Source organism: Megalobrama amblycephala, linkage group LG20 (assembly GCF_018812025.1).
Source record: "Megalobrama amblycephala isolate DHTTF-2021 linkage group LG20, ASM1881202v1, whole genome shotgun sequence".
Taxonomy (NCBI): domain Eukaryota; kingdom Metazoa; phylum Chordata; class Actinopteri; order Cypriniformes; family Xenocyprididae; genus Megalobrama; species Megalobrama amblycephala.
Window position 1 is genome coordinate 6,065,748 of NC_063063.1, and position 27,724 is coordinate 6,093,471.

Here is a 27,724-nt window from a genome sequence, read left to right on the forward strand (position 1 = left end):
CATCAGCATTTTTGCTCTATTTAGCAATGAAAGCCACAGCAGAACTGCAGCACACATGTTGTTTCGTGAACAAATCTGCGGCTTTGAACAAACTGTCAATGATTCAATGATCCATTCATAAATACCGCCGCTTGCTTTGATACTGAAAGAATGAATGACTCGACGATTCACTCATAAAAACAGTGACATACCGCCACCTACTGGCGGTAGTAACGTAATATTTAAAAGTATCACTTCGTTTTTATCATCATTGTATTTATTGATTTTTTTAATTGTTATTATTATTATTTAAAGCATTATTTATTTTATAAAGGTATTTATAAAGGTAAAAAAAAAAAAAATGCACTGGAAAAATCTATTTAAGAAGGCAAATAGTGTCCCTTAATGGAAAATGTGCAACTGCAGCCTAAATGGAAAAGAGAGGGTACACAGAAGGATATTAAACCCCTCAGGGGGTTACGACACTCTAAAAAGTTTGAGAACCACATATGTAGAATTGCACAAATGCTACTGCCAAGAGTGCAATGTCAATACAGCCTGTTACCTTGATTCAAGCTTAAATGAATTGGTCTAAAGAGAAAAATTATAAAGACTTAAGACTATTTTGTCTAAGACTACATATAAAATAGCTATCAAAATTAATGTTGGTAACTGTAGTTTGATGTGCGATGACTTTCGTTAGACTAAAACTAAAATATTAAAGACAAAAATGACAAAAATGTGACTAAGACTAAAGGGCATTTTCATCTGAAGATAAAGACTAGGACTAAATCAAAAATGGCTGCCAAAATTAACACTGTGTGGGTACTAAAGATGACTATACAATGCTCCAAGCATATCTTTATGATCGTTTCAAACTCTTGTGTCTGTGCTTCTTTGCTTCAACATGATTGATTCTGCTAGACTCTGCTTGACACATTGAACTTTGTCAACATGTGATGTCTGTTTAATCAGAAGTTTCGATTATGATCTTTTGAACTGTTTTGTCTTCAGTTGGGGTGTGATTGATTGACAGACTTCAGTCATTCTTACCCCATCTGGTTTGCCATCGGAGGCTGTGACCGTTAGCGTGTAGTGATCCGTGATTTCTCTGTCCAGATTCTTCGCCAGCAACAACAGCCCAGACCTGAAAGCAAAGATTATGTTGAAAACCTGAGGACAAGCACGAGTGGAACAAGGTTAAAATTCACACCATGTGCTAAGAAAACAAAACTGGAAAATGTCATGTGCACAACAGGCCACAGCCAAAATCCAGACAAAGTGAATCATTTTCGGCCAAAATTAATTCAACAAATATAGGCTGGATGGAATGATGTGCTGCTAAATGACATGGCCAGCCAATATGTTCGTTCCTTGCGAGACTTGTGACACTGTGAAAGGCTGAGGATATTTTATGTGTGCCTGAGGACGATTAGGACTGAATTAATTGTCAGGCAACCGCAGCCATGAGTGAAACATTGTGCCCCATTCAAATGAGTTCTAGCACACAGTGGATTTGTTCACACAATTACCTTTGTATGGCAATGCAAGTTTAATTTGAAAGTTGGGGGATGTTTGGTGGCCGGGTTACTTTGAGTATGCCACATAAATAAAAAATAAATAAATACACACATACATGCACACTTTCTAGTAAGTGTTATGGCATTTATGGCACTAACAGAGGTTATTAGTGCATTAAATTAAATGACATGGTTGGGAAGTGGACATAATTTTACTATGCTAAAAAATAAATAAATAAATAAACAAATGTTTAAAAAAATAAATTTTGTCCAGAAACAAAATTATCCAATTATCCATTTTATTAATTTTATTGTATTGCAATTTCAATCTAAACGTAGGAATGGTCTTGTGGTGTGACTTTCCTCATCATGAACTATTACAGAGGGATTTTTTTTTTTTTTTTTTTTTTTTTAAAGTAACAATTTTGTAACCAATTACTGAATCCTGTGGAGGGACTAAAGGAATTAATTTAAAATTGGACAATATCTCATGTATCTTGTTAATCAAAACCCCAATGGGAAGTACAAAAAGACATCTGTAGTCCTTATTGCAGTGTGATACCTCCACATTTAATAAGCATGAAAGGGTAATGCTTCAGGGTGGTTCATCTAACTAGGATCTTATGGGCCAGTGTAAAAACACCTGATGATCAAAGCATGAAGACACTTTCTCTGCACAGTTGTGTATATGTGTGTGTGTGTTTTCAATAAAACTTGCCTGGCATCCATGTTTTTGAGTTCTGGAGTAAGATGTTACGGCAATAAAGAGATAGTTCACTCTAAAATGAAAAGCCTATCATATACCCTCCAGAAAACACAGAATATATGGTAGGTGTCGCACAGGATCATTCTGATCACTTGACACTTTTGCATCTTTTTTTTTTTTAAAAGCTTGATGCTGGTCGATATTAACTGTCATTATATGGATGAGTGCAAGAGGGAACATTTTTTTAAAAAAAAATCTCATGTTGTGGTTCATAAAAGAAAGAAGGGCATACATCATTAGAACAACACCAGGGGTCGGTTGCATAAATTACTAAGACTGGTCTTTCAAATTAGTCATTCTTTCTTTCTTTCTTTCTTTCTTTCTTTCTTTCTTTCTTTCTTTAAGACTGTTCATATCTTTCAGTCAGTTATATAAAAATGTAGATTGGTTTAATTAGATACTGAAAAGTAAGACTGATTACTCCTAACTACCTGCTAGTTGGTCCTACAAGTTCTTAATGGCAATGTTTGCCCCAGGGGGAGGTAATTACGACTTAATTTTCATTTTTAGGGTGTTTTTTAATTTTTTTAGAATTGTCCGCCGTGAATAAGATGCATAGAGTATGAGGCAGATACTGTATAAATATAGTAGATTTACATACTGTATGCAAATTAAAATTAAGACTGAAGAATAGCAGTATTTTTATTTTTTATTTTTATTTCATTTATACCTTTATATGGGTCATTATGTACAAAGATATTGTGTCCCCCTGTATTGCATGGTTGAGGCATCACAAGACATGTTACAGTCACATGATATAATTGTATTACTTTTATACTTAAAGCTGCAGTCCATAAGTTTTGCCTCTTTGTCGCCATCTCTGTTTGAAACCTGCGATTGCAGTTATTTGCAGAATTATCACCTTTACGTAGGTTGTGCATCTGCACAGCTCCTCAGCGTGGATGAATCTAACGCTTTGAGGAGAGAATGTGTGGCTGTCAAATGTGATCTGAACAAGTACATAACAAATCTGCCACTTTTGTTCTGACCAACTGAGAAAAAAAAAGGGTCCCACTTTATATTAAGTGGCCTTAACTACTATGTACTTACATCAAAAACTAAGTACAATGTACTTAATGGGTTCATATTGAATTGCAAAACACTTTTGCTGCTATTGAGGTGGGGTACTGGTAAGGTTAGGGAAAGCTTTGGTGGTATGGGTTAGGTTTAAGGGTAGGGGTAAGGTGTAAGGGATGGGTCAACAGTGTAATTATAAATGTAATTACAGAAATTAATTACAGATATAATTACATGCAGGTGTTTTTAAAATATAAGTAAAATGTAAAAACATGTATGTACACAATAAGTGCATTGCATCAAATGATTAATTTAAATGTAAGTACACAGTAGTTAAGGCCACTTAATATAAAGTGGGACCAAAAAAAGCATTACAATAAATTGCGCTGCCAATGGTGGTTAAATCTAACGATTGCTTAGCTTGGATCATGTCAAACCGTGCAAATTATTATTATTGTTATACTTTGTTCTCAGATTGTTAATGTTAACAACATCAGCATTGCGTGACTATGTGTATTTAGTGTGTATTAGCGTTATTTCAAATTCTGTAGCTACTCCTCAGTCTGAAGTAGGGCTGCACGATTAATCGCATGCAATTGTCATGCTTGTCTCATCAGTAAAGCCGGTTCTGTGATTAGCGGTAAATGTCCATCACCTGCTTTCAAATGGAGCGGCACTTAATATACAGAGCCGTAGTTCGCGGACAAGCTACGCAATATCGCGTTCATAATCAAAGGCGATTCATCTGCGATTATGAACGCGATATTGCGTAGCTTGTCCGCGAACTACGGCTTTTGACTACAGGTGAATCTCTAGTTGTCACTGATGACTGTCATTTGGACCTTTCTGGATTACAATCCACCGTCAAAATGATAAATTTAATTATTCCAGCTGCTGTGAGAAAAGGCTATAAATGATCCGCCATCCTCACATGTGATTTAGCCTACTAGTTGGGTCTCCTTCTTTATGTAAACAGACGTGACGTAATGACGGAAAGACGAAAGGATGCATACTCGATTTTCCCGTGGAAACCCACCAGTACAACCCAAATTATACAACATTATTATAAGCTTACTGTTGTGAACCATTTGATATATAACAGCTGCCCTGTTTGATTGAAAAAGTACACACATACCTCCAAAATAAAATATTACAGGCCTAATTTGTGCAGAAAAATGCTGTTACAGTCTAGCAATATTTCAGCACATTGGAATGCCTTCTTAAATGGATTGTGAGTGTTTAGCAAATAAGATGCAGAACTGGACCATGTGCAAAAGTGGCACAATTATTTAGTGAATTTGCCCTTTCATGTTTTATGTTTTTCATGTCTTATGTCCCCTAAACCCCCAGAGAATTCTTGAAAAGGTTGGACACAACTGCAGACAGTCATGCGTTCTCCAAATGAAATAAACAAATTCAAAGCAGCATCTTTAAGGCTCCAGAGGACCTCATGTATATTCATCATGCATTCACTGCAAGCATCGTCTGCACATGTCTAAGAGCATGCATGCACACTAAATGACCCCCCTACTGAACAGCATCAATTGTAATGATAACCAGAGAATACAGAGTTTATTATTGTTATTATAGGCTATACAGCTGCAAAGATAAACCAAACTAGACAAGCTGGATATAAAAAATACATTTATATCTGGGATTTTCTGAATAACTGAAAGTGAACTGTAGGATATTTATATATTGTCACAAGACTTGAAATTTGTTGCGATTTTCACATGATGTTGCCTCAGAGTGACCATTTTAAAGTGGTCATAAATCACATTTCTTCTACCCTTTTTTAAATGTTTGTTGTACTATGGAAATATACTGTAACTTTTAAAACTCAAAACGTCCTCCTCAATCGAAACTAAAGAGACTTGTTCTGAATTTACTTTTGCAGCTCTCTTACGTCAAGCAGAATACATTTGAATAAATGCGTAGATTCCTCACAGTCAAGCATCAATAATGACAGAAACTTGCCCCTCCAGTCAAGTTGAGGTAAAATAAATATGACATGTCGAACACAATATACACTATGCAGAAAAATCTGCTAAACATTTTTTCTATTCCTGGCTGTGTGTAGCACTTACAACTCTGCATATCCTTCTGAGGAATTCCAATGTTAGAAATTAGTGAATTAAAGGAGAAGATCACTTTGAATTGAAAATTACCTCAAGCTTTGTTCACCCTCAAGCCATCCTAGGTGTACTTGACCTTCTTTCTGAAGAAGGTCAAATACACGTCAGATCGCCTTCAGTTAAGCTTTTTTCATAAGTTGAATACGGAAGGCGTAGGATGTAGCATAAGCGTTTTGAACTGCGAGAGGCATTACACTGTCTTCGTAAGTTGAATGCAGAAGGCGGTCTGGCGGAAGCTAGATATTTTACTACATAACTTGTAAAACATTGATATTTTTCTTACACAAACGCATTGCTTCGCTTTATTAACTCCCCGGAGCCGTGTGGAGTACATTTTGCTTTGGATGGATGCACTTTCTTGGGCTTTATACTCGTTGTTCCCGTTCACTGCCATTATGAAGCTTAGATGCGTCAGGATATTTTAGTAGCTCTCCTTTAATATAACTCTGATTGTGTTCATCTGAAAGAAGAAAGTCATATACACCCAGAATATTTTATTATAAATATGAAAACAGTGAATATATATAAAAAGAAGAACAGAGCCTCTGCTTAAAAAATAAAAAAAAAATATATAAAAATTATAGCCACTTGCTTTTTTGTCAAAGACTTCGGATCGGATTCAGAACAATGATCAAAAGATCGAGTCCATCAAACCCCCCAAAGCTTGGACAGTCGTTACCCCTTCATGGGTTACCTTCTACATTTTTCTCGGAACGTTAGGCAGTTTTGATTTATATGCTGCTAAATGTTTGGTGATCACGTTAGCTTACTTGCACATAAGCAACTTCTATCTGCTCCTTCTGGTTTACATAGATCATCTTCACTTGTTTTTGGATCTGGAGATTCTCTACTATTTCAGAATATCCGTAACAGCGGCCCAACCATATAACAGTGAAAACACGGACTGCCAGAAAAACCTTGTCAATGGCGGGGATGCGTTGTATCATAGAGTACATGAAATCTCATAAATGGTAGGGAAAGAGTTAATTCAAAGGGTAAGTGATAAAAAAATAAAATAATAATAATTAAAGCTCACCCCCAGGCTCACCGCCACCCATTGGCCTCAGGAAAACAGTGAACAATGGGCGACATGCATGTAAGTGAGTAAATACAGGAGAATTATGGCCAAGCCATTTCAAAGTGCCACACTTCCTGCTGCCAATGTGACTGTACAATGTGCTTTGACTGTAACTGAATATTGTCATGTAGATGTCTTCAGGCCAGGACTCTAATAAAACGTGAAGTTTGGGGCAGATCAGACAACTTCCTGTTTCAAGGTGAAACATCGAAATTTGTCAGGCTGCCACAGACACAACCTTCAACGAAAACTTTACATCTTCGCAATTTAATGTCGCAAAGGCATTTAGATTAGACTGACCAAATGTGACCTTGATCTGATTACTCTAGGAGGAGTTTGTTAAAGTACAACATCTGGAAATGGCAGAAACTGCACAAAATTTGCAGAGAAAACTCAAAATATCTCACTTCCTGTTGGGTTTTCAGATTTTGCACCCCAGGGACTTTTTTTGTAGGTATTGGGCTGTTACATCTATCTACCGAATTTCATACTTGTACGTGAAGCATAGCGCAAAGGGCGCTTAATTTAAATTTTGTAGGTCGAGATATCGAGCCATTTTGGTGCACCTAATTCTGAAACCCATATCAGATGTACATTTTCACCACTTCTGACACGTGTGCAAAGTTTCATGAGTTTCCAAGCATGTTTAGGCCCTCAAAAATGTGATTCAGTTCGGAGAAGAAAAAGAATTGACCGAGCAATTACAATAGGGTCCTCACACCATCGGTGCTCGAGGCCTAATAAAAAATTATAATATAAAAGAAAAAAGAAAAAAAGAAATTTTAATTTTAATTGTAAATTTTAAGTATAATATGATCATTTTAAATTACAAAGATGCCCCCCCTGAAATAACTTGCTATTGTGTCTTAACCCCAAAGACACAAAGCTCAAAGATCTAATCTATCATGCTTTATGTAAAAGCTATCAAACATATCTGGTTTGCAAAATGAAATAGGTGAGTTGGCACTTTAGCCTAAGCTAAGTTGAGAATATCTAAAATCCATTTAAAACTCTTACATCCCTTCTGCTTGAAAAAAAAAAAAATCTATCACAGTCATTTTGAGCTTTCTTGAATAATTCCACTTTTTAAAATTCCATTTTGCTTACTTTATGAAAGGATAACTCCACACTTCCAACCCTATGAAAGTGCTTTATAAACATATACTTTATATTATCATATTCACCCTCCAGCCAGACTTTTCCAGACTCCACAGTTACACAATCCCCTCTAACAGACAGCTCTATCGTAAACTCTGTGGGGAGCACAAGGCATTGTGGGAAGGATGAGAGGAAGGGAAGGGAAGGGGCTGTAGCTGTGCGAGATAAGCACAGGTAGTTCAAGAAAAAAAGCCACATTTGTTCTGTTCTTCATCTGCTGCTTATTGAAAGGAGAGCAGCAGTTCATTAGAAGCGGATCCTGGTTGCGATAGCTCACTTAAATAACTGGAGAACAGGATCAGAAACTTTGCTCCAGGCTATGATTGAAATGCCCTTTGGTACCCTGCACACTACGGAGTATAACATGCTTTACTAAATGCATTACTAAAGAAAGAGAGTGTGAGATATCAGCCACTATCCTCACCTAATGTTGTTTACTCGTTTTACGGAGTGCTAAATCAAATAAAATGCATCTGAGGATTTGCTCTAAAAAAACATTTAAGTGCCATCTGTCCTTCACTGCAAGCAAAAGCTGAAATGTCTTAAGCTGCTATTTGAAATGGAGGAATTCATATTTTTATCAGTTCTTATTAATTATGCATCATGTTTGTGTCAGAATGTAATCTGCATCCAGTGCATGTCAGGACGTGGCTAACAAAAACACACAAATATTTCACAGAGAATACGCTTTTGTTTCTCTGCATTTTTCTGTGTGAGTGCAACACAAAATAAAGACAGTGCCTGTATCTCAATTAAGACATCCTTTTTTTGCTTATTCAAAGCCAAAAGAATGGTGGATTTTGGCAGAGCAGCCTTTTTCCAGCCTTTCAATGGCAGCTTACGTCTGGGAGACTTCAAAGACGTTGTTTGGATCTCCTCTCAGGACGGTATATGTAATGGGATCTCTTTCACGGTCGGCTGCCTGCAAATGACAGAAAGCACTTTTGTGTTACACTAATTCAATTATGCTCAGAAAGACTCCGTACTTTGTCATCAGGAAACCTCTGACAGCAAAACACAAAATATACACTGTATTTGGGAATATATATAAAATAAAACATATGTCCATATAAGTCAGATGCCCAAATACTCAATATGATTTGTGTTTTGCTGTCAAATATATAGATCAATTCATCCCCACTCCCTGTCCACTATCTGCCAAAATTTTTGGAATCATTCATATTTTTAATGTTTTAAAAGACTTTCTTCAGCTCACAAAGGCTGCAATTACTTGATAAAAATAATAATAATTAGAAAAAAAAGCAGCAAAAAGGCGATACTGTGAAACATTATTACAATTTAAAAGAACTGTTTTCTATTTGATTATACTTTATAATGTAATGTATTCCTGGGATGCAAAGCTGGATTTTCAGCATCTGTACTCCAGTCTTTAGTGTCACATGATCCTTCAGAAACCATTCTAATATGATGATTTGCTGCTTAAGAAACATTTCTTATTATTATCGGGTTTTTTTTGTTTTTTTTAAATAAATACTTTTCTGCAAGGACACATTACACTGAACAAAAGTGTCAATCCAGACAATTATAATGTTAAAAAAGATTTATATTTTATTATGTTGTTCTTTTGAACTTTCTATCCATCAACAAAAAATGTATCACAAAAATATTCAGCAAAAAAAAAAAAAAATCACCAATGATAATAATATGACAGATTAGCAGCAAATCAGCATATTAGAATGATTTCTGAATGATCATGTGACAATGAAGTGCTGAACATTCAGCTTCTGAAAACAGAAAACCAATATTTTAAATTGTAATAATATTTCACAATATTACTGTTTTAGTTGTATTTTTGATCAATTAAATGCAGCCTTGATGTGCATAAGGAGACTTTTCAAAAACATTTAAAAAAACACTATTATTCCAACCTTTTGATGGACAGTGTATCATTTTATATGTGTATATGTTTACAATATTAAAGGCACAATATGTAACTTTTAGCCACTAGAGGTCGCCTATTCAAAACAAAGGCGTAGCTTGATGACGCAGAGTTTGAGTGCAGAATCATGGGAGATGTAGTCTTCACCTCACAGCCATTGGAAAAGAATCAGGATGGGACTCATGAATGAGATTATTAACATTATTGTAGTATGAAGCAGAGCAGGGCCGAGTGCTGTGGGAGCGGAACGAGCGCGACACACAGCTTGAGAGCAGCGGGACTTTTATTGTGCCATAGTCGCCGATTCCACTTTCGTCTGATGAAGCATATGTGAGGTAAAGCAGTGCTGTTTTATCATATTACATACATTTGAGTGTGTTGAAAAATTGATGTTATAACGATACTCTGTGTGTTATTAAAAATAAAGCTGCATCTGATTTTGCTATGTCACTGACAAAATAGTGTTTTTCTCGGAGGCATTAATGAGATTAAAAAAAATAAGACTAAACGTGTTGAGCTATATAACAATGATTAGTTTTCTGTCTATAAATGTATTCAAAGAGTTGTTCCCTTGTCTAATAAAACATATTATATATTAAAGCGTCTTTGGTGTTTCCATGGTTTCTACAAAATAAAACTGGAAATCGAGGGAAACACAGGTATGATGTCACTGATAGGCGACGCACTGACTCAGTCCGTGTCCTGGTTAAGATTGCTTTGGATTTAAACATTCTTGGAAACACCTGTGATAATATAAGTACACAAGTCAACAAAATATATAACACTGTTCTAGTGGTTTTTGTATATTTTAATCCAAACAATCTTACATATTGTGTCTTTAATAATATCCAATACATTTTTGTTTAAACACCGATATCCTAATGAGAGTAGGTTAATCACTAATGGAGCTGATGGGTAAGTCACCTGTATGTTGAGCAGCGTGGCTCCAGTCCTCATGGCCTCATTGATCTCCAGGCTGTATATGAGCTGAGGGAAACGGGGAGGGCTCTGGTTGTTGGGGGGCAGCACTTCGATATACACTGTAGTGATGGAACTTCTGAAGAAACAAAAAGAACACAGTTTATATTCCTTTATTTGACAAATGTTTTAACTGTCTCACTCAAGGGTATGACCTGATATCCTCCAGCTACCAACGATGCCACACCAGCCACAGAACATTCAGGAATGGAGTATAATTTCCTGGAAATACCATGGCTGTGTTCCAAAATACAGTGATCTGATTAAATAGGCAACATTAAATAGGCACCACAGGCACTTCTGATGCAGAGATTGCTTTAAAAAAAATAGAGATTCTATAATCATGCTACCTTCTAAGATACCATCTTTTGGCCCAACTGTAAGACAGAGCCTCATATATCCTTCACAGAGAAGACAATCTCATAATGCATTGTGATGAGCTGAGACAAGTGGAAAAAAGGTTACCTACAAGAGATAAAAGTATAAATAAATACACCCCGAATTTAGGAAAAGTTGGGACGTTTTTTAAATTTGAAGAAAATGAAAATGTCTTCGGGTTACTTGTGTAACCCTGGTTCCCTGAAAAAGGGAACGAGACGCTACGTCACATGACGTAGCGTTCCCATAACGTCATATGATGTAGCGTTGACAGTTCCCATGAAAGGGTAACTAAAAGACTTTCAAATCACATGAGCCAATATTTTATTCACAATAGAACATAGATCAGTGGTTCCCAACCCGTGGGCCACAGCCAACTAGGGGGCGTTCAGTGATCCTCCAGGTGGGCCGTGAGATAAATTAATAAATATATATAAATATATTAATATAGTTCCTTAATTTAATTATTAATACATTACATTTAATAAATTAAATTAAATTAAATTAATTAAAAAAAATGTATTTAAAACAAGGCACCACCTCTCTCGTACGTATTCTGTGATTGTTTCGGTTCAGCCCAGACTGTTTCTCATCGTGCTGCTGTGACTGAACGGTGGCTCAAAATGCAAACTCTCTCAGTTGGAAAAAGAAAATCTGTGACGCTAAAAAGGTTTTGATGGATGATGATAGTAATGAAGGTAAAGATGATTTTATCTCCCTGTGGTCTTATTTGGTATGGCAGGTTGACTTGTGCTTATTTAAGTTACTGTATTACTGAGCAAAGTAAGTACTCGTAAGTTGTAAAGAATGACTGCAAAGTATGTTTGCAAAATTAACTAAAGGTTTAAATCTATCTTGAGTTTCTTTAAAGAAATAATAACATGCACAAAATGAGGTCATTTCAAATTTGATGCCTGCTACAGGTCTCAAACTAGTTGGGACAGGGGCTATAACCATCGTAGCATCTCCTCTTGCTTTTCAAACACAGTTTGAAGACATCTGGGCATCAAGGTTATGGATTTCTAGAGTTTTGGTGTTGGAATTTGGTCCCATTCTTGCCTGAGATAGGTTTTCAGCTGCTAACGGATGTTTTGATGATGCACCAAGCGTGTTCACTATAGGTGAAAGATCTGGGCTGCAGGCAGGCCAATTCAGCACCCGGACTCTTCTACAACGAAGCCATGCTTTTGTAATAGCTGCAGTATGTGGTTTTGCATTGTCCTGCTGAAATACACAAGGCCATCCCTGAAATAGACGTCGTCTGAGGGGGAGCATATGTTGCTCTAAAACCTTTATATACCTTTCAGCATTCATAGTGCCTTCCAAAACATGCAAGCTGCCCATAACGTGTGCACTTATGCACCCGCATACCATCAGAGATGCTGGCTTTTGAACTGAACACTGATAACACGCTGGAAGGTCTCCCTCCTCTTTAGCCCGGAGGACACGGTGTCCATGATTTCCAACAAGAATGTCAAATTTGGACTTCGTCTGACCATAGAACACTTTTCCACTTTTGAAACAGTCCATTTTAAATGAGCCTTGGCCCACAGGACATGACGGCGCTTCTGATGGCAGATGGCACAGCGGATTGTGTTTACCGACAGTGGTTTCTGGAAGTATTCCTGGGCCCATTTAGTAATGTCATTGACACAATCATGCCGATGAGTGATGCAGTGTCGTCTGAGGGCTCGAAGACCATGGGCATCCAATAAAGGTCTTCGGCCTTGTCCCTTACACACAGAAATTTCTCCAGTTCTCTGAATCTTTTGATGATGTTATGCACTGTAGATGATGAGATTTGCAAAGCCTTTGCAATTTGTCGTTGAGGAACATTGTTTTCCACAATCTTTTTACGCACTCTTTCACAGATTGGAGAGCCTATGCCCATCTTCACTTCTGAGAGACTCTGCCTCTTTAAGACATCCCTTTTATAGCTAATCATGTTACAGACCTGATATCAATTAACTTAATTAGTTTCTAGATGTTCTCCCAGCTGAATCTTTTAAAAAATGTCTTGCTTTTCAGCCATTTGTTGCCCCCCTGCCAACTATTTTGAGACCTGTAGCAGGCATCAAATTTGAAATGAGCTCATTTAGTGGATAGAAGTGTAAAATTTCTTAGTTTAAACATTTATGTTATCTATTTTCTATTGTGAATAAAATATTGGCTCATGTGATTTGAAAGTTTTCATTTTATTAAACAAACAAACAAACAAACAAACAAAGTCCCGACTTATCTGAAATTCGGGTTGTAGTATAAAAAATAGTAGGCTTTAAATGGCACCTATTATGCCCCTTTTTACAAGATGTAATATTGGTCTTGGGTGTCCCAGAATGTATTTGTGAAGTTTCAGCACAAAATACCCCACAGTTAATTTATTATAACCATTTGAAAATGTCATTTTGGGGCCTGTTTTAAAAAAGAGCTGTTTTGGTGTGTACCACCTTAAATATAAATGAGCTGCATATCCCCGCCCTGCCTTTGGATGAGGGCGTAACTTGCATACCTATGGCAATAAACAGTCGGTAGAAGCAGAATGGCTGAGAGTGAGAGACCCGCTGTTTTGTATGGCATTCAGCCGTAAATGTTTGAACCGGAATCAGACCCAGATGATGAAGAGACTCCGGCAGAAGAAACACAATTGAGAATGGAGCAGGACGTCTCTGAATGGTTATTTGATACATTTATGTACTTATAGAGTTTTAATCGCGTCCCTTTGCAATTATGGATGTGCAACACACACACACACATTAACGTTGCAATTTTTTGAAACTACAAACACAAATACTGTGTACGTGTGCTAAGTAAACATACACAGTTTTTAATACAATATCTTTAAAAAAAAAAAAAATATATATATATAACGTGTGGATACACACTTACAAACAAGGTTTAAATTATATACACAAATTCTACGACGAGACAACAACTAGACGCATTTTTATTGAATTGCTGACATCGACTGAAGACTATTTGCTCAAAAAACATTAAATACACTTACTTCTTCTAAGGTGACGTTGGATCGCGAACAGTAGGCACGATCCACACTTGAGGATTAACTTTGAAGCAAGACCTGCTTTGAATTACCCTCGTTTCAAAACATCAGTCAAAAAATGATTTGCGCAAACATAAACGTATTTTGGAATTTTGAGTGGCGCCTTTCCTTGTAAATAAAATCCATCCACTGCGTTTTCAGTGGCTCTATGTCGGAAGTAAGGAAAACTACTATGTTCATTATTACATCCCACAACAGAACACTTATGTTTCTTAGGAGACATTACCGGCTGTCGTTGAAACAATGGAGGATGGTTGACAGATCACCGAGGGCGGGGTCTATGCCAAACAGATTGTCAACAAACCACGTGGGTGGGGCTTAGCGCAATTCTAGTCACAGTGAGAGCAATCTTAGAAAGGGCGTTTGAGACATCTTATGAATTATTGAGATTGTAAAAAAACCACTGGGTGGATTTTTCTCATTCTAGGGTGGTTTTGCTCACACACTGCCAACACACATTTATGGTCAAACACCATGTAAAAGTGAATTTTGCATAATAGGTGTCCTTTAAGTCAACTGCTAATACACCTCTTGAGGCCAGTGGAGTAAGATTTACCTGTGCAGTTCTTTACAAGCTGGCCTCATTACACTCACTCCCCTAAACCTCACTCCCATCTGGGTCACGGCACCAAGTTTACCCCTCCCTCACACCGCTCCGAGCAGGATTTGAACTGACGTTTCTGGCATGTAAGGAGGGTGCATTAACAAGGATGTTAAAGAGTCATTGTTTTCGCTTAGTTTCAGTTTTCTAAACTGAAAGACGATTCATGTACTTTCTTGCAATGATCAGAAGATGTAATCAGATGCTGTCGATTGAGCAAATGCAGCATTTCTAGTATGGGCTCTGATATGGATTTTCCGTCTTTTGACAAAAGAAATCATCATGAAGCTTCCTCACAAGATCTGAACACTTTTCTGTAGAGTCTAGCTAACAATAGCAGTCCAATTGCTTAGGTTGTTTTCTGGATGTTTAGTGAAAACCCAACATGGTATTGCCATTATTTCATGACACATTGTATCAAGGCAGTCATCAATGTGTGTAGAACTGTGGTTGAAGCAAATTGTATTGGGGAGTATTCTGTCTGGAAATGATCCAATATGCTGACTTTGATGCCAGTGCTCTCACAAAATTTTAAAATGGGAAAATAAGAGATGAAAATAACTATCTAGTTCTCACAAGTTCAACCGCCATCTGTTCATCACATATAATTGCACACCTCCACACTCAAAAAAAAAAATAATCTATTGACACTCAATCTATTGATTATTGCATATAATATGTCCATCCATTTGGATTACACATATTTAACATAAAAAATGAAGTATGTGATACACATTTGTAATGCCAGTCATACATACAAAATGGTTTGTTCGTTGGTAACACTTTACAATAAGGTTTCATTAGTTAATGTTAGTTAATACAAAATTAACTAACAATGAGATATTAATTGCAGTATTTAATAATATTTGTTAATATTAGTTAATAAAAATGCAACTGTTCATGGTTAGTTCCTGTTAGCTCAGGTCCATTAAATTATATTAACAGATACAACTTTTGATTTTAATCATGTATTAGTAAGTGTTAAAATTAACATTAAAGCTGCAGTCCGCAACTTTTTTTGGTTAAAAATGATCCAAAATCAATTTTTGAGCAAGTACATAACCAGCCAGTGTTCAAAACGATCTCATTATCTTGTCTCGATTCACAACGGTAAGCCTGTAATAATGCTTTATAATAAGGGCGACATGATGGATTTACGCGGGAAATTCGAGCATGCAGCCGTTCGTCTGTGCGTCATTAAGTCACGTCCGTAAACAGAAAGGAAGGAGTCCCATCCAGGCTAGTCGGTTTTATCACGTGAGGATGCTGCTGGTAGCGGATCATTTATAGCCTGTTCCCACAGCAGCTGAAATAATTAAACTTATCATTTTGATGGCGGATTGTAATCCAGAAAGATCCAAGTGACAATCATCAGTGACACCCGTAGTCAAAAGCAAAAGACTTTGGACTGTGGAGTGGCTACAGAAATTGAAATCTACAGGTAACGCTAATATACACATAGTCATAGCAATGCTGATGTTGTTAACATTACAATTTGAGAACAATATAACATTAATAATAATTTGCACGGTTTGATGTGATCCGAGCTAAGCGATCGTTAGATTTAATCATCATTGGCAGAACGATTTATTGTAGGCCTAATGCTTTTTTCCTCAGTTGGTCAGAACAAAAGTGGCAGACATGTTACTTATTTGTTCAGATGATATTTTCCAGTGAAAATTCTTATATTGGTCATACTTTCAAGATGTAGAATCTGTGATTCTGAAGTACAGTATCCACACCGGTGCGGTGACTGACAGCAAGCATTAGATTCATCCGCGCTGACGAGCTGTGCCATTGCACAACGCAAGTACAGATATCTATTCTGCATATGACTGCAATTGCAGGTTTCAAACAGAGATGGCGACAAATTGGAAAAATTGCGGACTGCAGCTTTAAGTAAGATTATCAAAATGCTTTTTTTTTTTTTCATTATTAGTTCATATTAGCTAATGTTAACAAATAGAACTTCATTGTAAAGTGTTACCATTTTGGTAGTTGATGTTAAAACTATGAAATCCAAAGGGATGGATTGCATTTTATATGCAAATACATAAATATTAAAATAGGCCAAAATATTTTCTGAAGCATACCTCGATAAAGTGGGTACACAGTTCCAACCAAGTATTTCTCTGTGGAGAAGTACTTCAAACTTATGTTTTGTTGATTTGTTGTGCATATTAGAGGCTCTTAAACTAGTTCCCGAACAGCAAAGCGAAACACTGCATTTCCTGAACTTCGCTTGCCCTCGTTCTATTTCTGCTTCATTCCGCCGTATTGATCCAGCAGTCAGCAAGAATTACAGAGGGCAGCGGCTGGTATGAATTGGACAAGAGGGGAGGTAGCGGCAATTAGAGTGAAAAGCCCTTAATTTCCGCTCTTCCAAGTGTCAGATGGACAAGAGCAGGGGCCAATATCGGCAGAGTGTTCTCAGAGATATTTCCGAAGCAAAATCTGTCACCATGTGGCATTGTATTGATCTTAAACTGGGCACGTGAGGTTGAGTCTTCTGTTAGAGAGTGAGAGTGACACTCTTTTTCAACCCTCATTGGGTTTTCAGTTGATTTACCTTCTCTGGGATGAAGGTCCGTTGTCTGAGGCCCTAACGGTGAGGGCATAGGAGCGGCCCACGGTCAGGTTGACACCGGGCGTCACGGTGATCACTCCTGTACAGTCATTGATGGTGAAGTGTCCTTGATCCCCAGCCAAGATTTTGTAGCTCACCAACCCGTTGGGACCTTCATCAGCATCCACTGCTGTCAGCTAAAAAAAAATGAATTGGTACCATTACTTCAGAAAGGACCTGCAACGGTGCTTATTCACGTTCATCACTGTCTGAGCTTCTGAATCATGAAAACTGTTTGGGTCATGTTTCCCAGATTCACTAAAAGATTCAGATTTACTCTTTCAGAACATGGCTACACTGGATTGTTGGTGGTTTGTGTGTATGCACTAAAGTTCACTCTTTAGAATTGATTGATTGATTGATTTCAACATTTTTTTATGACAATTAAGCATATTTTCATCTAAATTCTAATTACCATAATGCTAAAAAAACATATATTATGATATAAATTGTATTTAAAGTCCCTGTAAAGTCAATTCTGAGAATTCTTTCTAAACACTTTATAAATGTTACAAATGTATTGCTGAAACACATTACAAAGTCTGTGAATTGTGTAATGCTTAATTGTGAAGTTAGAGCTTTAAACAGTTTTTCACCAAGTCTCTGCTCAGGATTTTTTGGGCGGAGCTATAATGGGGGTCTGATGACGCACATCGTCCCCCGAGCATAGCCCCTCCCCTAACACTATATAACTGTCGATGACGCACCGAGCGTGGCGCCGCCTCTACAGCGGTTCACTCGCTCAATCTCGAGTGTCATTACAGTTATACAGCCCTTTGCACATTTAGCTAGTAATGCCTTCGTCACGCAAATGCATATTACATGGTTGTTATAATATACAATATGCTCGGTCTCCTTATTTAAATTTCCTAAAACGATGATATGAAGGATTCTAAAGTGATCGTTCTACAACGGATAATTTTACAAACTTTCATCAGACAGCTGGGATTCACAGATAATCCGCTGTTTTTGGTGAATGTGACTGAACAGACCTCGTCCCCCCCTCCTGCTTCGGCCTTCTTACCGTCCCGACGATAACCGATGATATATGGGGCCGGACAGAGTCTCTCCCGTCCCGGCCTTCATCCTCCCGTCTCGCGGCACCGTCATTTGTCGACTCGACAACAGTCCGCCAGTTACGTGCCCAATGAGTGTAAGTTGTCGTGTGTGCTTATGTTATAATTAGTAGGTAGTCCACAGTAACTCTACTAAAATGTGCAACCCTCTAACGTGATTCTTTTCTTTATATGCATCAGTATGTTTGACTCATTAGACATGTAAGTTGAGACTGCAGCTCTCGCGAGTGGGTGTGGTTTCAGCGCCGACAGCGGACACGCCCCCAGCATTTGAGAGCAGAGAGCGCTGCCTATTTTTTCGAGATTTTGATAACTTATTTCATTTACTTGCAGATTTTTTTAATCATTCAAATTTGGCTGGGTGGTTAATAACACATTTTTCTGTGGTGTGACAAACTCAGAACACATACTTTAAAATGACTTTACAGGGACTTTAAGTATTTATTATTAATACATCAGGATAGCTTATAATTAGTAATAGTAAAAGTAAAATATTAAATAGTAAAAGTAAATATTTTCACACTTAACAGATTTATGCATATTTTAAGCAATTTGAATAAATGCATTTTGAAAATATGATCATTTAAATAAAATTAAATAGGTGCAAATCATTATGCAAAAAAATTATATTTTATCATATATAAGTTGCAGTTAAGAAATAAATATTAATTAATTAAATATTAGACAGTATTAGAATTACATATATGTGAGAATTACACTAATAATATAACATCAATGTTTCGGACTCACTGATTCTACAGACAGAAAGATAAGGATTAAATTCAGAACCTTTATAAAGTGACAACTACCAGCATACACTGGAGCAGTTAACCTTTTAGATGATATAACTTGCATTGCACAATTTTGACTTCTGGGGTCAATCTTTCAGTATGTCAGAGCAAATCTGCGCTCTGCTCATGTCCTGATTGCAAAGGGATCAGTTACGCACACATTTCCGGTTAAGACAAAGATTAAACATAGATCTTAGCAATTATTCCAGCAATAAGCCCCTCAATAAGTGGGAACTACAGCTATTAATTCAAATGAGTGGATTAAGGGTGAAAAGCTCTGCAAAAAAACAAAAAAAAAAAACATTTTGTCTTGTTTTCCAGGAAAGACATCTAAACATTACTAATGCAAGATCAATGTAGAAGCAAAATTGAGTAAAATATTAAGATTATGTATTTTTCAGAGACTATATCCATAGTTTATTTTTTTCTGGCTGTATATATAAAGCACAAAATAATATATTTTGTGAAATAAGGCTAAATTCATGATCTTTTTAGAGTAGGGACAGGCAACTTCGGTACTAGAGGGCCACTGTCCTCCATCCCTAATCAAACACACTGAACAATGTCTTCTGGATTGCTAGAAAGATACAGGCAGGTGAGTTTTGATCAGGGTTGGTGCTAAACTCTGCTGGAGGACAGTGACCAAAGTTGCCCATCCCTGTTTGAGAGGTTGCTTAGAAGTCTTCCTTGGAAAACCTGACAAACTGCTAATAAAGAAAGTGATTTTATTGCAGTAAAAGAATAACTTATCGATTACCTGTAGGACTGTGTCCCCGGGTTGCATGTCTGTGTAAACATTCACACTGTAGGAGACGTTGGGGAAGGTGGGTGTGTTGTCATTGGCATCAATCACGGTGATATTAACAGTGACTGGAGAGCTCTCCTGAACTCCATCTGAGGCAATCATCTACAGACACAGGCAAGTAATAAAACTGTTGATATCAGACCGTGAGGCAGAGAAAGGCCTTGATAAGAACTACATTTGCTTCTTAATTTCATAATTGCACATTGTGCACAGATGAATTACTGTAAATGAGTCATTTTAGAAAGGGAAAGCTAAAAGCAAAATTTGAAAATGGCTGATAACTACATATCAGCAAACAGATACTGTGATATAAAAGGCAGATCTCACATTTTCCCTCTGATTATTGTGATAGCAAAGGCCTAGCCAAATTATTCAAATGAATGCTCTTGCGTGGAGAGAACAGTCCACTGGCGGTACTCCCAACTGCCTCACTAGCTGTCAACTAGACTAAAGGGATATCACAGAGAGGTTGTGGACTGTGCTCTGAGAAGGGCGAAGTGTTTCTGTCAACCTCCACATGGAATAAAAGAGCTGAAGCTCCAGCACAAAAGGAGGTAGTAAAGTCAAATAGTATGAATAAAAGACAACACAAATGAAAACATGTTGATAATTGGTAGTCAACGCTGTTTTTTTTTTTTTGTTTTTTTTTTGACGGCTGATATCAGTGCCGGTACAAAGCCAAACAACAGAACAGATAGCTACTATTTTTGGCATGGAAAAAAAAGAAAATAATCACACTGGCTATCCGGACACAGTCACTATGAGTGCCTCCTCTGCCATGTAGCCTTCAAATAAAACAGTTGCCATGCCAACTTGCTACTGTAAACAAAAGCTCAAAATGCTTGCCCCGCCTCTTGGGTCATCTGATTGGTCCACTTTTATGCATTTGACATTGATGAGTGGCGCTGCGTGTAAAAGTTGAAATTCTTTTAACTTGACATGGCGTCTTAAAAACTTGGCGTTCATGTGCAAGACACTGCAAAAGAGTGCAAATGTGAGTTTACAGAGAAAAACAATGGCAAAGTGCATTGGAATGGAAAAACATGTTCTATGTGAACGGCCCCTAACTCTGGCATCAGTTTTATCGCATTAGTTCGAGCCTGAGCCCTCGTCCCCTTCTTTTGGAAGTGCATGCAAAATAGATTTGCTTTCGAAGCACAGAAAACTGTCTTCTCAAAATGTTGACAACACAAACCAAACTTTTCCAGGCCTCAGTTACAACTACAGTGTTTGAGGGTAGTTCAGAGTAGATGTTGTTCGCGGGCAGCCAATGAATACCATAATACCATACCATAATGAATTGCATAAGGCTGGCATTATGCAAATTTGTTACAAATCTATATAGATTTGAACAGGAAATAAGAGTGGAATTACTGAGAACTCGTTTCAGGCAGTTCAGATTCGGTTCTTTTGTTTGGGAAACAATAACTCCATTTGTCATGCACTTTGATCTTTGAAACTTTGCAGAACTTTTACATTCACAAGCACAATTGGATGCTTGGATCATTCACAAGAATATACTATCATTGCTCACGCATTTTTGCAGTTATTCACAGACTTATTATGCATTATTTACTGAATGCCGACAGTATATGAATAAAGTATTACAGCATTTGCTTTTAAATTATTAGACAACACTGTTAAACAAAGAAATTAAACTAATGATTACGGACAAAAGGGAGCTCATGTGCAACTGCATTCAGGTGCTTGGTTTTCATTGCTGTCAAAACAAAAGTCCATTGACGAGATTCATCAGTCAACAGAAAAACTTATCGGCCGATGCAATAATTTAAAAATGCCAAATAATGGCCTTGGCAATACACTGATCAACAACTATTGACAATTGTTAACTTCACTAGTACTATTGCTAGTACTTTCTGTAACGCCCAAAGTATGCTTTGTTTTTTTTTCACATTTATGTTACAGTATACACCAATCAGGCATAACATTATGATCAACTTCCTAATATTGTGTTGGTCCCCCTTTTGCTGCCAAAACAGCAAACTCGACGAGTCAACCCAGCCCTGACCCATCGACCCATGGACTCCACTAGACCCCTGAAGGTGTGCTGTGGTATCTGGCACCAAGATGTTAGCAGCGGATCCTTTACGTCCTGTAAGTTGAGAGGTGGAGCCTCCATGGATCGGACTTGTTTGTTGAGTACATACTACAGATGCTCGATTGGATTGAGATCTGGGGAATTTGGAGGCCAAGTCAACACCTCAAACTCATTGTTGTGTTGTGCTCCTCAAACCATTCCTGAACCATTTTTGCTTTGTGGCCGTGTGCATTATCCTGCTGAAAGAGGTCACAGCCACCAGGGAATACCATTTCCATAAGAGGGTGTACATGGTCTGCAACAAGTGGTACGTGTCAAAGTAACATCCACATGGATGGCAGGACACAAGTTTTCCCAGCAGAACATTGCCCAAAGAATCACACAGCCTCCACCGGCTTGCCTTCTTCCCATAGTGCACCCTAATGCTATGTGTTCCCCAGGTAAGCAATGCACAGGCACCCGGTCATCCACGTGATGTAAAAGAAAACGTGATTCATCAGACCAGGCCACCTTCTTCCATTGCTTCGTGATCCAGTTTAACTTCTTGAGCAATTTGAGCTAGATCGTCAGTTGGATCGGACCACGCAGGCCAGCATTCGCTCGCCACGTGCATCAATGAGCCTTGGCCACCCATGACCCTGTCACCGGTTCACCACTGTTTCTTCCTTGGAGCACTTTTCTAGATACTGACCATTGCAGACCGGGAACACACCACAAGAGCTGCAGTTTTGGAGATTTTCTGACCCAGTCATCTAGCCATCACAATTTGGCCCTTCTCAAACTCGCTCAAATCCTTATGCTTGCCCATTTTTCCTGCTTCTAACACATCAACCTTGAGGACAAAATGATCACTTGCTGCCTAATATATCCCACCCACTAACAGGTGCCATGATGAAGAGATAACTTACATCACAGCATGCTAACGTAGCATTTAGGCAGCTAGTTTTGCATAGTTTCTTTACAAATTATAAAAAGATAGTGTCTCTTTTTTATGAGAGTACTTATAGTGTATTGACAATGTTTGGCAGAAACTATGATCACCACAGTAAATTTTATTAAGGGTTAGCTTTGAAATGCTATTCAAGGATGTAGGACCTCAAAAAAATAAAGTGAAACTACTGTACAATACTTTGTTATTTCAGGGAACACTTTCCTACAAATTAACCACATCATGGGTACATCAACATGGCCCTACAGACTCATTTAAACGAGTGAAAACAATGTTTATTGGCTACAAAGGCAGGACAAATGAGATACTTGATATTCCACAGCTCCAGCAAACAAAGTTCATCTCGTCGCAGAACAGATAATGGCATCTCTAAGCAGCCATTTGTATGTGACACGATAGCCTAACACGGCACAGTAACATCACCGGCGGGACCCGGACTCTTCTGTTCCCTTAGAAGAGACCAGCTGGTTTTAGTTTTTGAATGAATCAGCACTCGGCAGGAGAGAGGTGGAGTGCAGTGAATGTTAAGTCCTGCAGCCCACGTCCCATGAGCCAACCTCAACGCACGTCTGACTGAGAATCAGCATTCAGTCACTGCCCCCTCCGCAATTTAGTTTTCTCATTCCATAATTATACACTTCTATAGAAACAGGCACAAAGGTCTTTACAACAGTGAAAGCATTTTGAGAAATGTATAGTGATAAGCCCACCAGATATTTTTACACACTATACACATCTCAAATCTCAACTGCTGCTTGTTATATTGCCAAAAATGATCACCCAGAAATATATTAAAAGTTGATTGAATAGTACATGCTATTTTACCTGCATAGATATTATATATAGCAAATCTTGGCTGAAAAAATCATTATAAAATGTAAACTGTATTATCGTGTATATATATACAAACTTCATCCATACATGCAATGCAGTATACTCACAAAGGGCGATATATAATATATAGCATATCTCATAAGGCATGAAGATATTATAAATATTAACATCAGGATTTGCTGTAAAGCTTCTTTAAAACAATGTGTATTGTGAAAAGCTCTATACAAATAAATCTGACTTGACATGAATTTCATCAGCACAGTACATGCACACTGTACGCCACAGAATAAAAAAAGAAAAGATAATTGCGACTTTTTATCTCACAATTGCAAGTTTAAATCTCGCATTTTTTTTTTAGAATAACGTGATATAAAGTTGCAATTGTGAGTTATATCTCTCAATTCTGACTTTTCTCAGAATTGCAAATTTATATATCACATTATAAAACACACAATTGTAAAAAAAAAAAAGTCAGAATTGTTAAATATAAACGTGCAATTCTGAGAACGCAATTGCGCACTTTATGCAATTTGCAATTCTGAGAAAAAAAGTCAGAATTGTGAGATAAAATCACAATTGTGAAAAAAAAAAAGTAAGAATTTTGAGATTAAAAGTCACAATTAGCTTTTGTACTTTTTATTCAGTGGTGAAAACAAGCTTCCACAAGAAATAGCAAAAATACTGGACAAGGATGAATCTTTCTTGCATGCATGTGTTGACCGCCTTTGCTCATGCAAGCTATCAAATGGAGTAGCCTTTACAGGCTATGTGCTTGTCTCAATAAGTAAAACATGACTTTATTAATACAAGTTAATCAATCTACTGTTTTAGTCCAACTGTTACTCCTGATTGGAGGATTCCATAATTATTTAGTTTATACGCAGAGTTACGTTTCAACTAAGTTTAATGGTGCAACACAAATATTTAGCAATGCGTAAGTTGTAACTTAGTGCTCCTTTACATTGTAATTAGGCTAAGTTGTAACCACAGCTAGTGCAACAGGCCCCTGGCAGTCAGAGTTTGGCTAAAAAGGAGTATGAGCCGCTCCCCTCAATGTTGTTTGCTGTGAGTCTGTCACAGAGACAGACGTGATTGCTCAGGACACATATTTCAGTGATATCTGTCAGGTAGTGCCTGTGCACTTGACATGTCAGAGTTGTGGGAGTCTTGTGGAAGATATGCAAGTTTCCATCTGGCATAGGGAATGCAATTATTTGAACCCACTCCTCTCTCCCTCATAATTTCCTGCCACCTCTTCAATGCATCAATCTAATAAAGAATCTCCTGAATCTCCTGTAAAACGAATATATATATATATATATATATATATATATATATATATATATATATATATATATATATATATGCGCAAAAATAACAATGAAGCATCATTTTTCAAAGTGCGACTTAACTTTTAGGCTTAAACTAGTTAATTTAGGAGTTTTGACATCAACAAAGGGCAAAATAGGAAGCTCTTCCATAGCCAGACCTTCAGAACAAGAGCAGAAGGTCTGGACTTCATAGCAGCATTCATTGGGCAAGGACCACCCCAACAGGACATCTGACTGACATGTAAAGCAACCAATCACAATTAGTTTTGTTCAGTGTCATGTTTAGGGATGTAGGAATTTTTTAAGTCGATGTTCCTACAATAACAGACAGGCGTGTAAAACTCTCGGACACCTTTTGAAAAGTCTGTGCTGTGAACTTCACATACTTTTAAAAATCCAATGTTTAGTTGATCCTGATAAGCGCTCATTGTTACAGTTGTAAACACAATGGCTTTCTTCTTCCATGAGAGGATTTGGCATTACAGCGGCTTTGTTTCCAGGCAGATCTTTAAAGAACGTGACACACACATCTCCCGGAACTCCTGTAGAACTCAACTAATCAGATGATGACTTTGAAACTCCCAAAGTGTTTCCCATTTTGTGCTCCTAATGCGTTAGATGTTCAGCCAACAGTCCGTGGGCCGTACATTAAATGTGTTCAAACTCGGATGCACAAGTGGTTGCTCTGGTAATGAACAAAACCTTGATGTGCTGATTTATGTTGGCTAACTTTTATTTGAAGAATTATGTTTATAATAGGCTATTAAGTTTGTACTTATCACTTTTGTCAGGGCTGGGGAGAAGGTAACACCAGCTCCCTGGACCACTTCATCTGGCCTGCTAACAGCACAGGACTGGGAGCTGAAAGTCAACCTGGGGAACTGAAGTTTCCATAAACTGTTGCCATAACATTTCTAATGCCAGATATGGTGCTGATCTCAGAAGCCTCCAAGCGGATTATCCTCTTTGAACTTACAGTTCCCTTGGGAGGACTGTATCGAGAGGGCCAATGAAGAGGAAGAGTACATTGAGCCAAGTACATTGAGCTGGTGCAAGAGAGCCGAAGTAACGGCTAGAATGCAAGGTGTGAGCCCATTGAGTAGGGATGCAGAGGATTCGCAGCCCAGTCTCTATGCAGGGCCTATAACATACTGGGCATCAAAGGGGCCAGTAGACGAAGGGGCATTAAGTCGGCCAGGAAAGCAGCGGAAGTTGCTTTGAGGTGGCTGCAGATCAGGAGAGGGGGGCTGTGGGTGGGGTAATGCTACCTGGGGTGTCCAATCATGCTCCTGGAGGGACACCAACCTGCAGAGTTTAGCTCCAACCCCAATTAAACACACCTGAACCAGTTAATCAAGTTCTACTAGACATACTAGAAACTTCCATTCAGGTGTGTTGAGGCAAGCTGGAGCTAAACAGTGGCCCTCCATGACCGAGTTTGGACACCCCTGGATTGATTCAAATACATACTGTTTTTTTTTTTTTTTTTAATCTTCTGGGGGGGTTTAGAATAGTTAAGAGTGCACTGTGCAAAAAAATATTGCAACTGGAAATTGATGTTGCCAACTAGACAGTGAAGGGGAAATCGATCATACAGTCATGACATCATCTCAGCGAGGTGCTTCAAGAGCTCAGCTTATCACATGTGCAAAGTTTGGCATGTCAAACTAGAAAGCTCAGACATCTCAGTTATCTCCAGGGTGCCGCATAGGTGGAGTCTTCATGTCAGTCCCTTCTGCTCAAAAAACATATTCAAGGGCTTCTATCTCCAGTAAATGTAACCTAGGTGCATTATTGAAAAGCACCATTACTAAAGTTGAAATTTCATCTGTATATGCCACTGAAAAGGAAGGATAGCAACTATTACTGTCATAAAAATCAGTAAAACAGCTAAATCAGACCATGTGACACTGAAGACTGGAGTAATGGTGGCTGAAAATTCAGCCTTTTTTTTGGGTTCAGTCAGTGCCATACAATTCCAAGCATACACCTGCGTTAATTTACATTGACATTGCCGTAATCCCTCCATTACTGATATTTAAATAAATGCAGGTGTTTTCTTGGAATTGTATGGCACTGACGAACAGTTGAAGCTGAAAACTTGACACTTATTTGCATTATTTTACTTTTTTAGGTAGCCTCGATTGAATACAATTTTGTGTGAGCAATTTTGTGTCCACCAAACTCAGCTACTGAGACTACATGCTATTTTTTAATTGCTTACATCACATATAATGCAGCTGCCAGACAACAAAAGTGCCATCTCTATCCAGAGTCCCCTACACCACATTTATAATGAAAAGTACATAATAAAAACACATTATATATTCTGGCATCATAGAAAATGCTGCTAAAAATGTTAAGCGTGTATTGACAAATAAGTGCGCCAACATGCACAATTGCAGCAAATGTGTTTCCATTAACCAGGGAGATGCAGTTGTGTATCCTTTGTGTAGGTCATAATAGTATGACCCATACTACCATAATTTCCCTGGTCCTAAAAATACCATTGTTCTTACTCATTAACAAGCCAACAGGGCTACAATACACTCCACTCTATCAGTGTAATATACGTCAGAGACTAAAATAACCATGGACGTGCTTAACAGAGTTAATTGAAACCCATTCACCACCAAACAAAAAAAAGGTAGGGAAAACAGCAACTTCCATGTTACCAAAATGAGA

At 37.8% G+C, this 27,724-nt stretch overlaps 1 protein-coding gene across 7 annotated transcripts in view; it reads right to left on the minus strand.

Annotated features, from left to right (window-relative positions):
* The window catches only part of LOC125255161 (protocadherin-15-like), a 265,679-nt gene that overhangs the window by 115,770 nt on the left and 122,185 nt on the right, over window positions 1-27,724 (minus strand). For all 7 annotated transcript variants that reach the window (XR_007181843.1, XM_048170191.1, XM_048170190.1 and 4 more), the window contains 5 exons: window positions 19,819-19,968; window positions 17,138-17,331; window positions 10,478-10,610; window positions 8,496-8,575; window positions 1,033-1,126 (listed from right to left, as the gene is read on the minus strand). Coding sequence is in view for 6 of the 7 variants with exons in the window: in XM_048170191.1 (XP_048026148.1) it covers window positions 1,033-1,126; window positions 8,496-8,575; window positions 10,478-10,610; window positions 17,138-17,331; window positions 19,819-19,968 (651 nt within the window). In the remaining variant the exon portion in view is untranslated. The remainder of the gene's footprint in view (window positions 1-1,032; window positions 1,127-8,495; window positions 8,576-10,477; window positions 10,611-17,137; window positions 17,332-19,818; window positions 19,969-27,724) is intronic.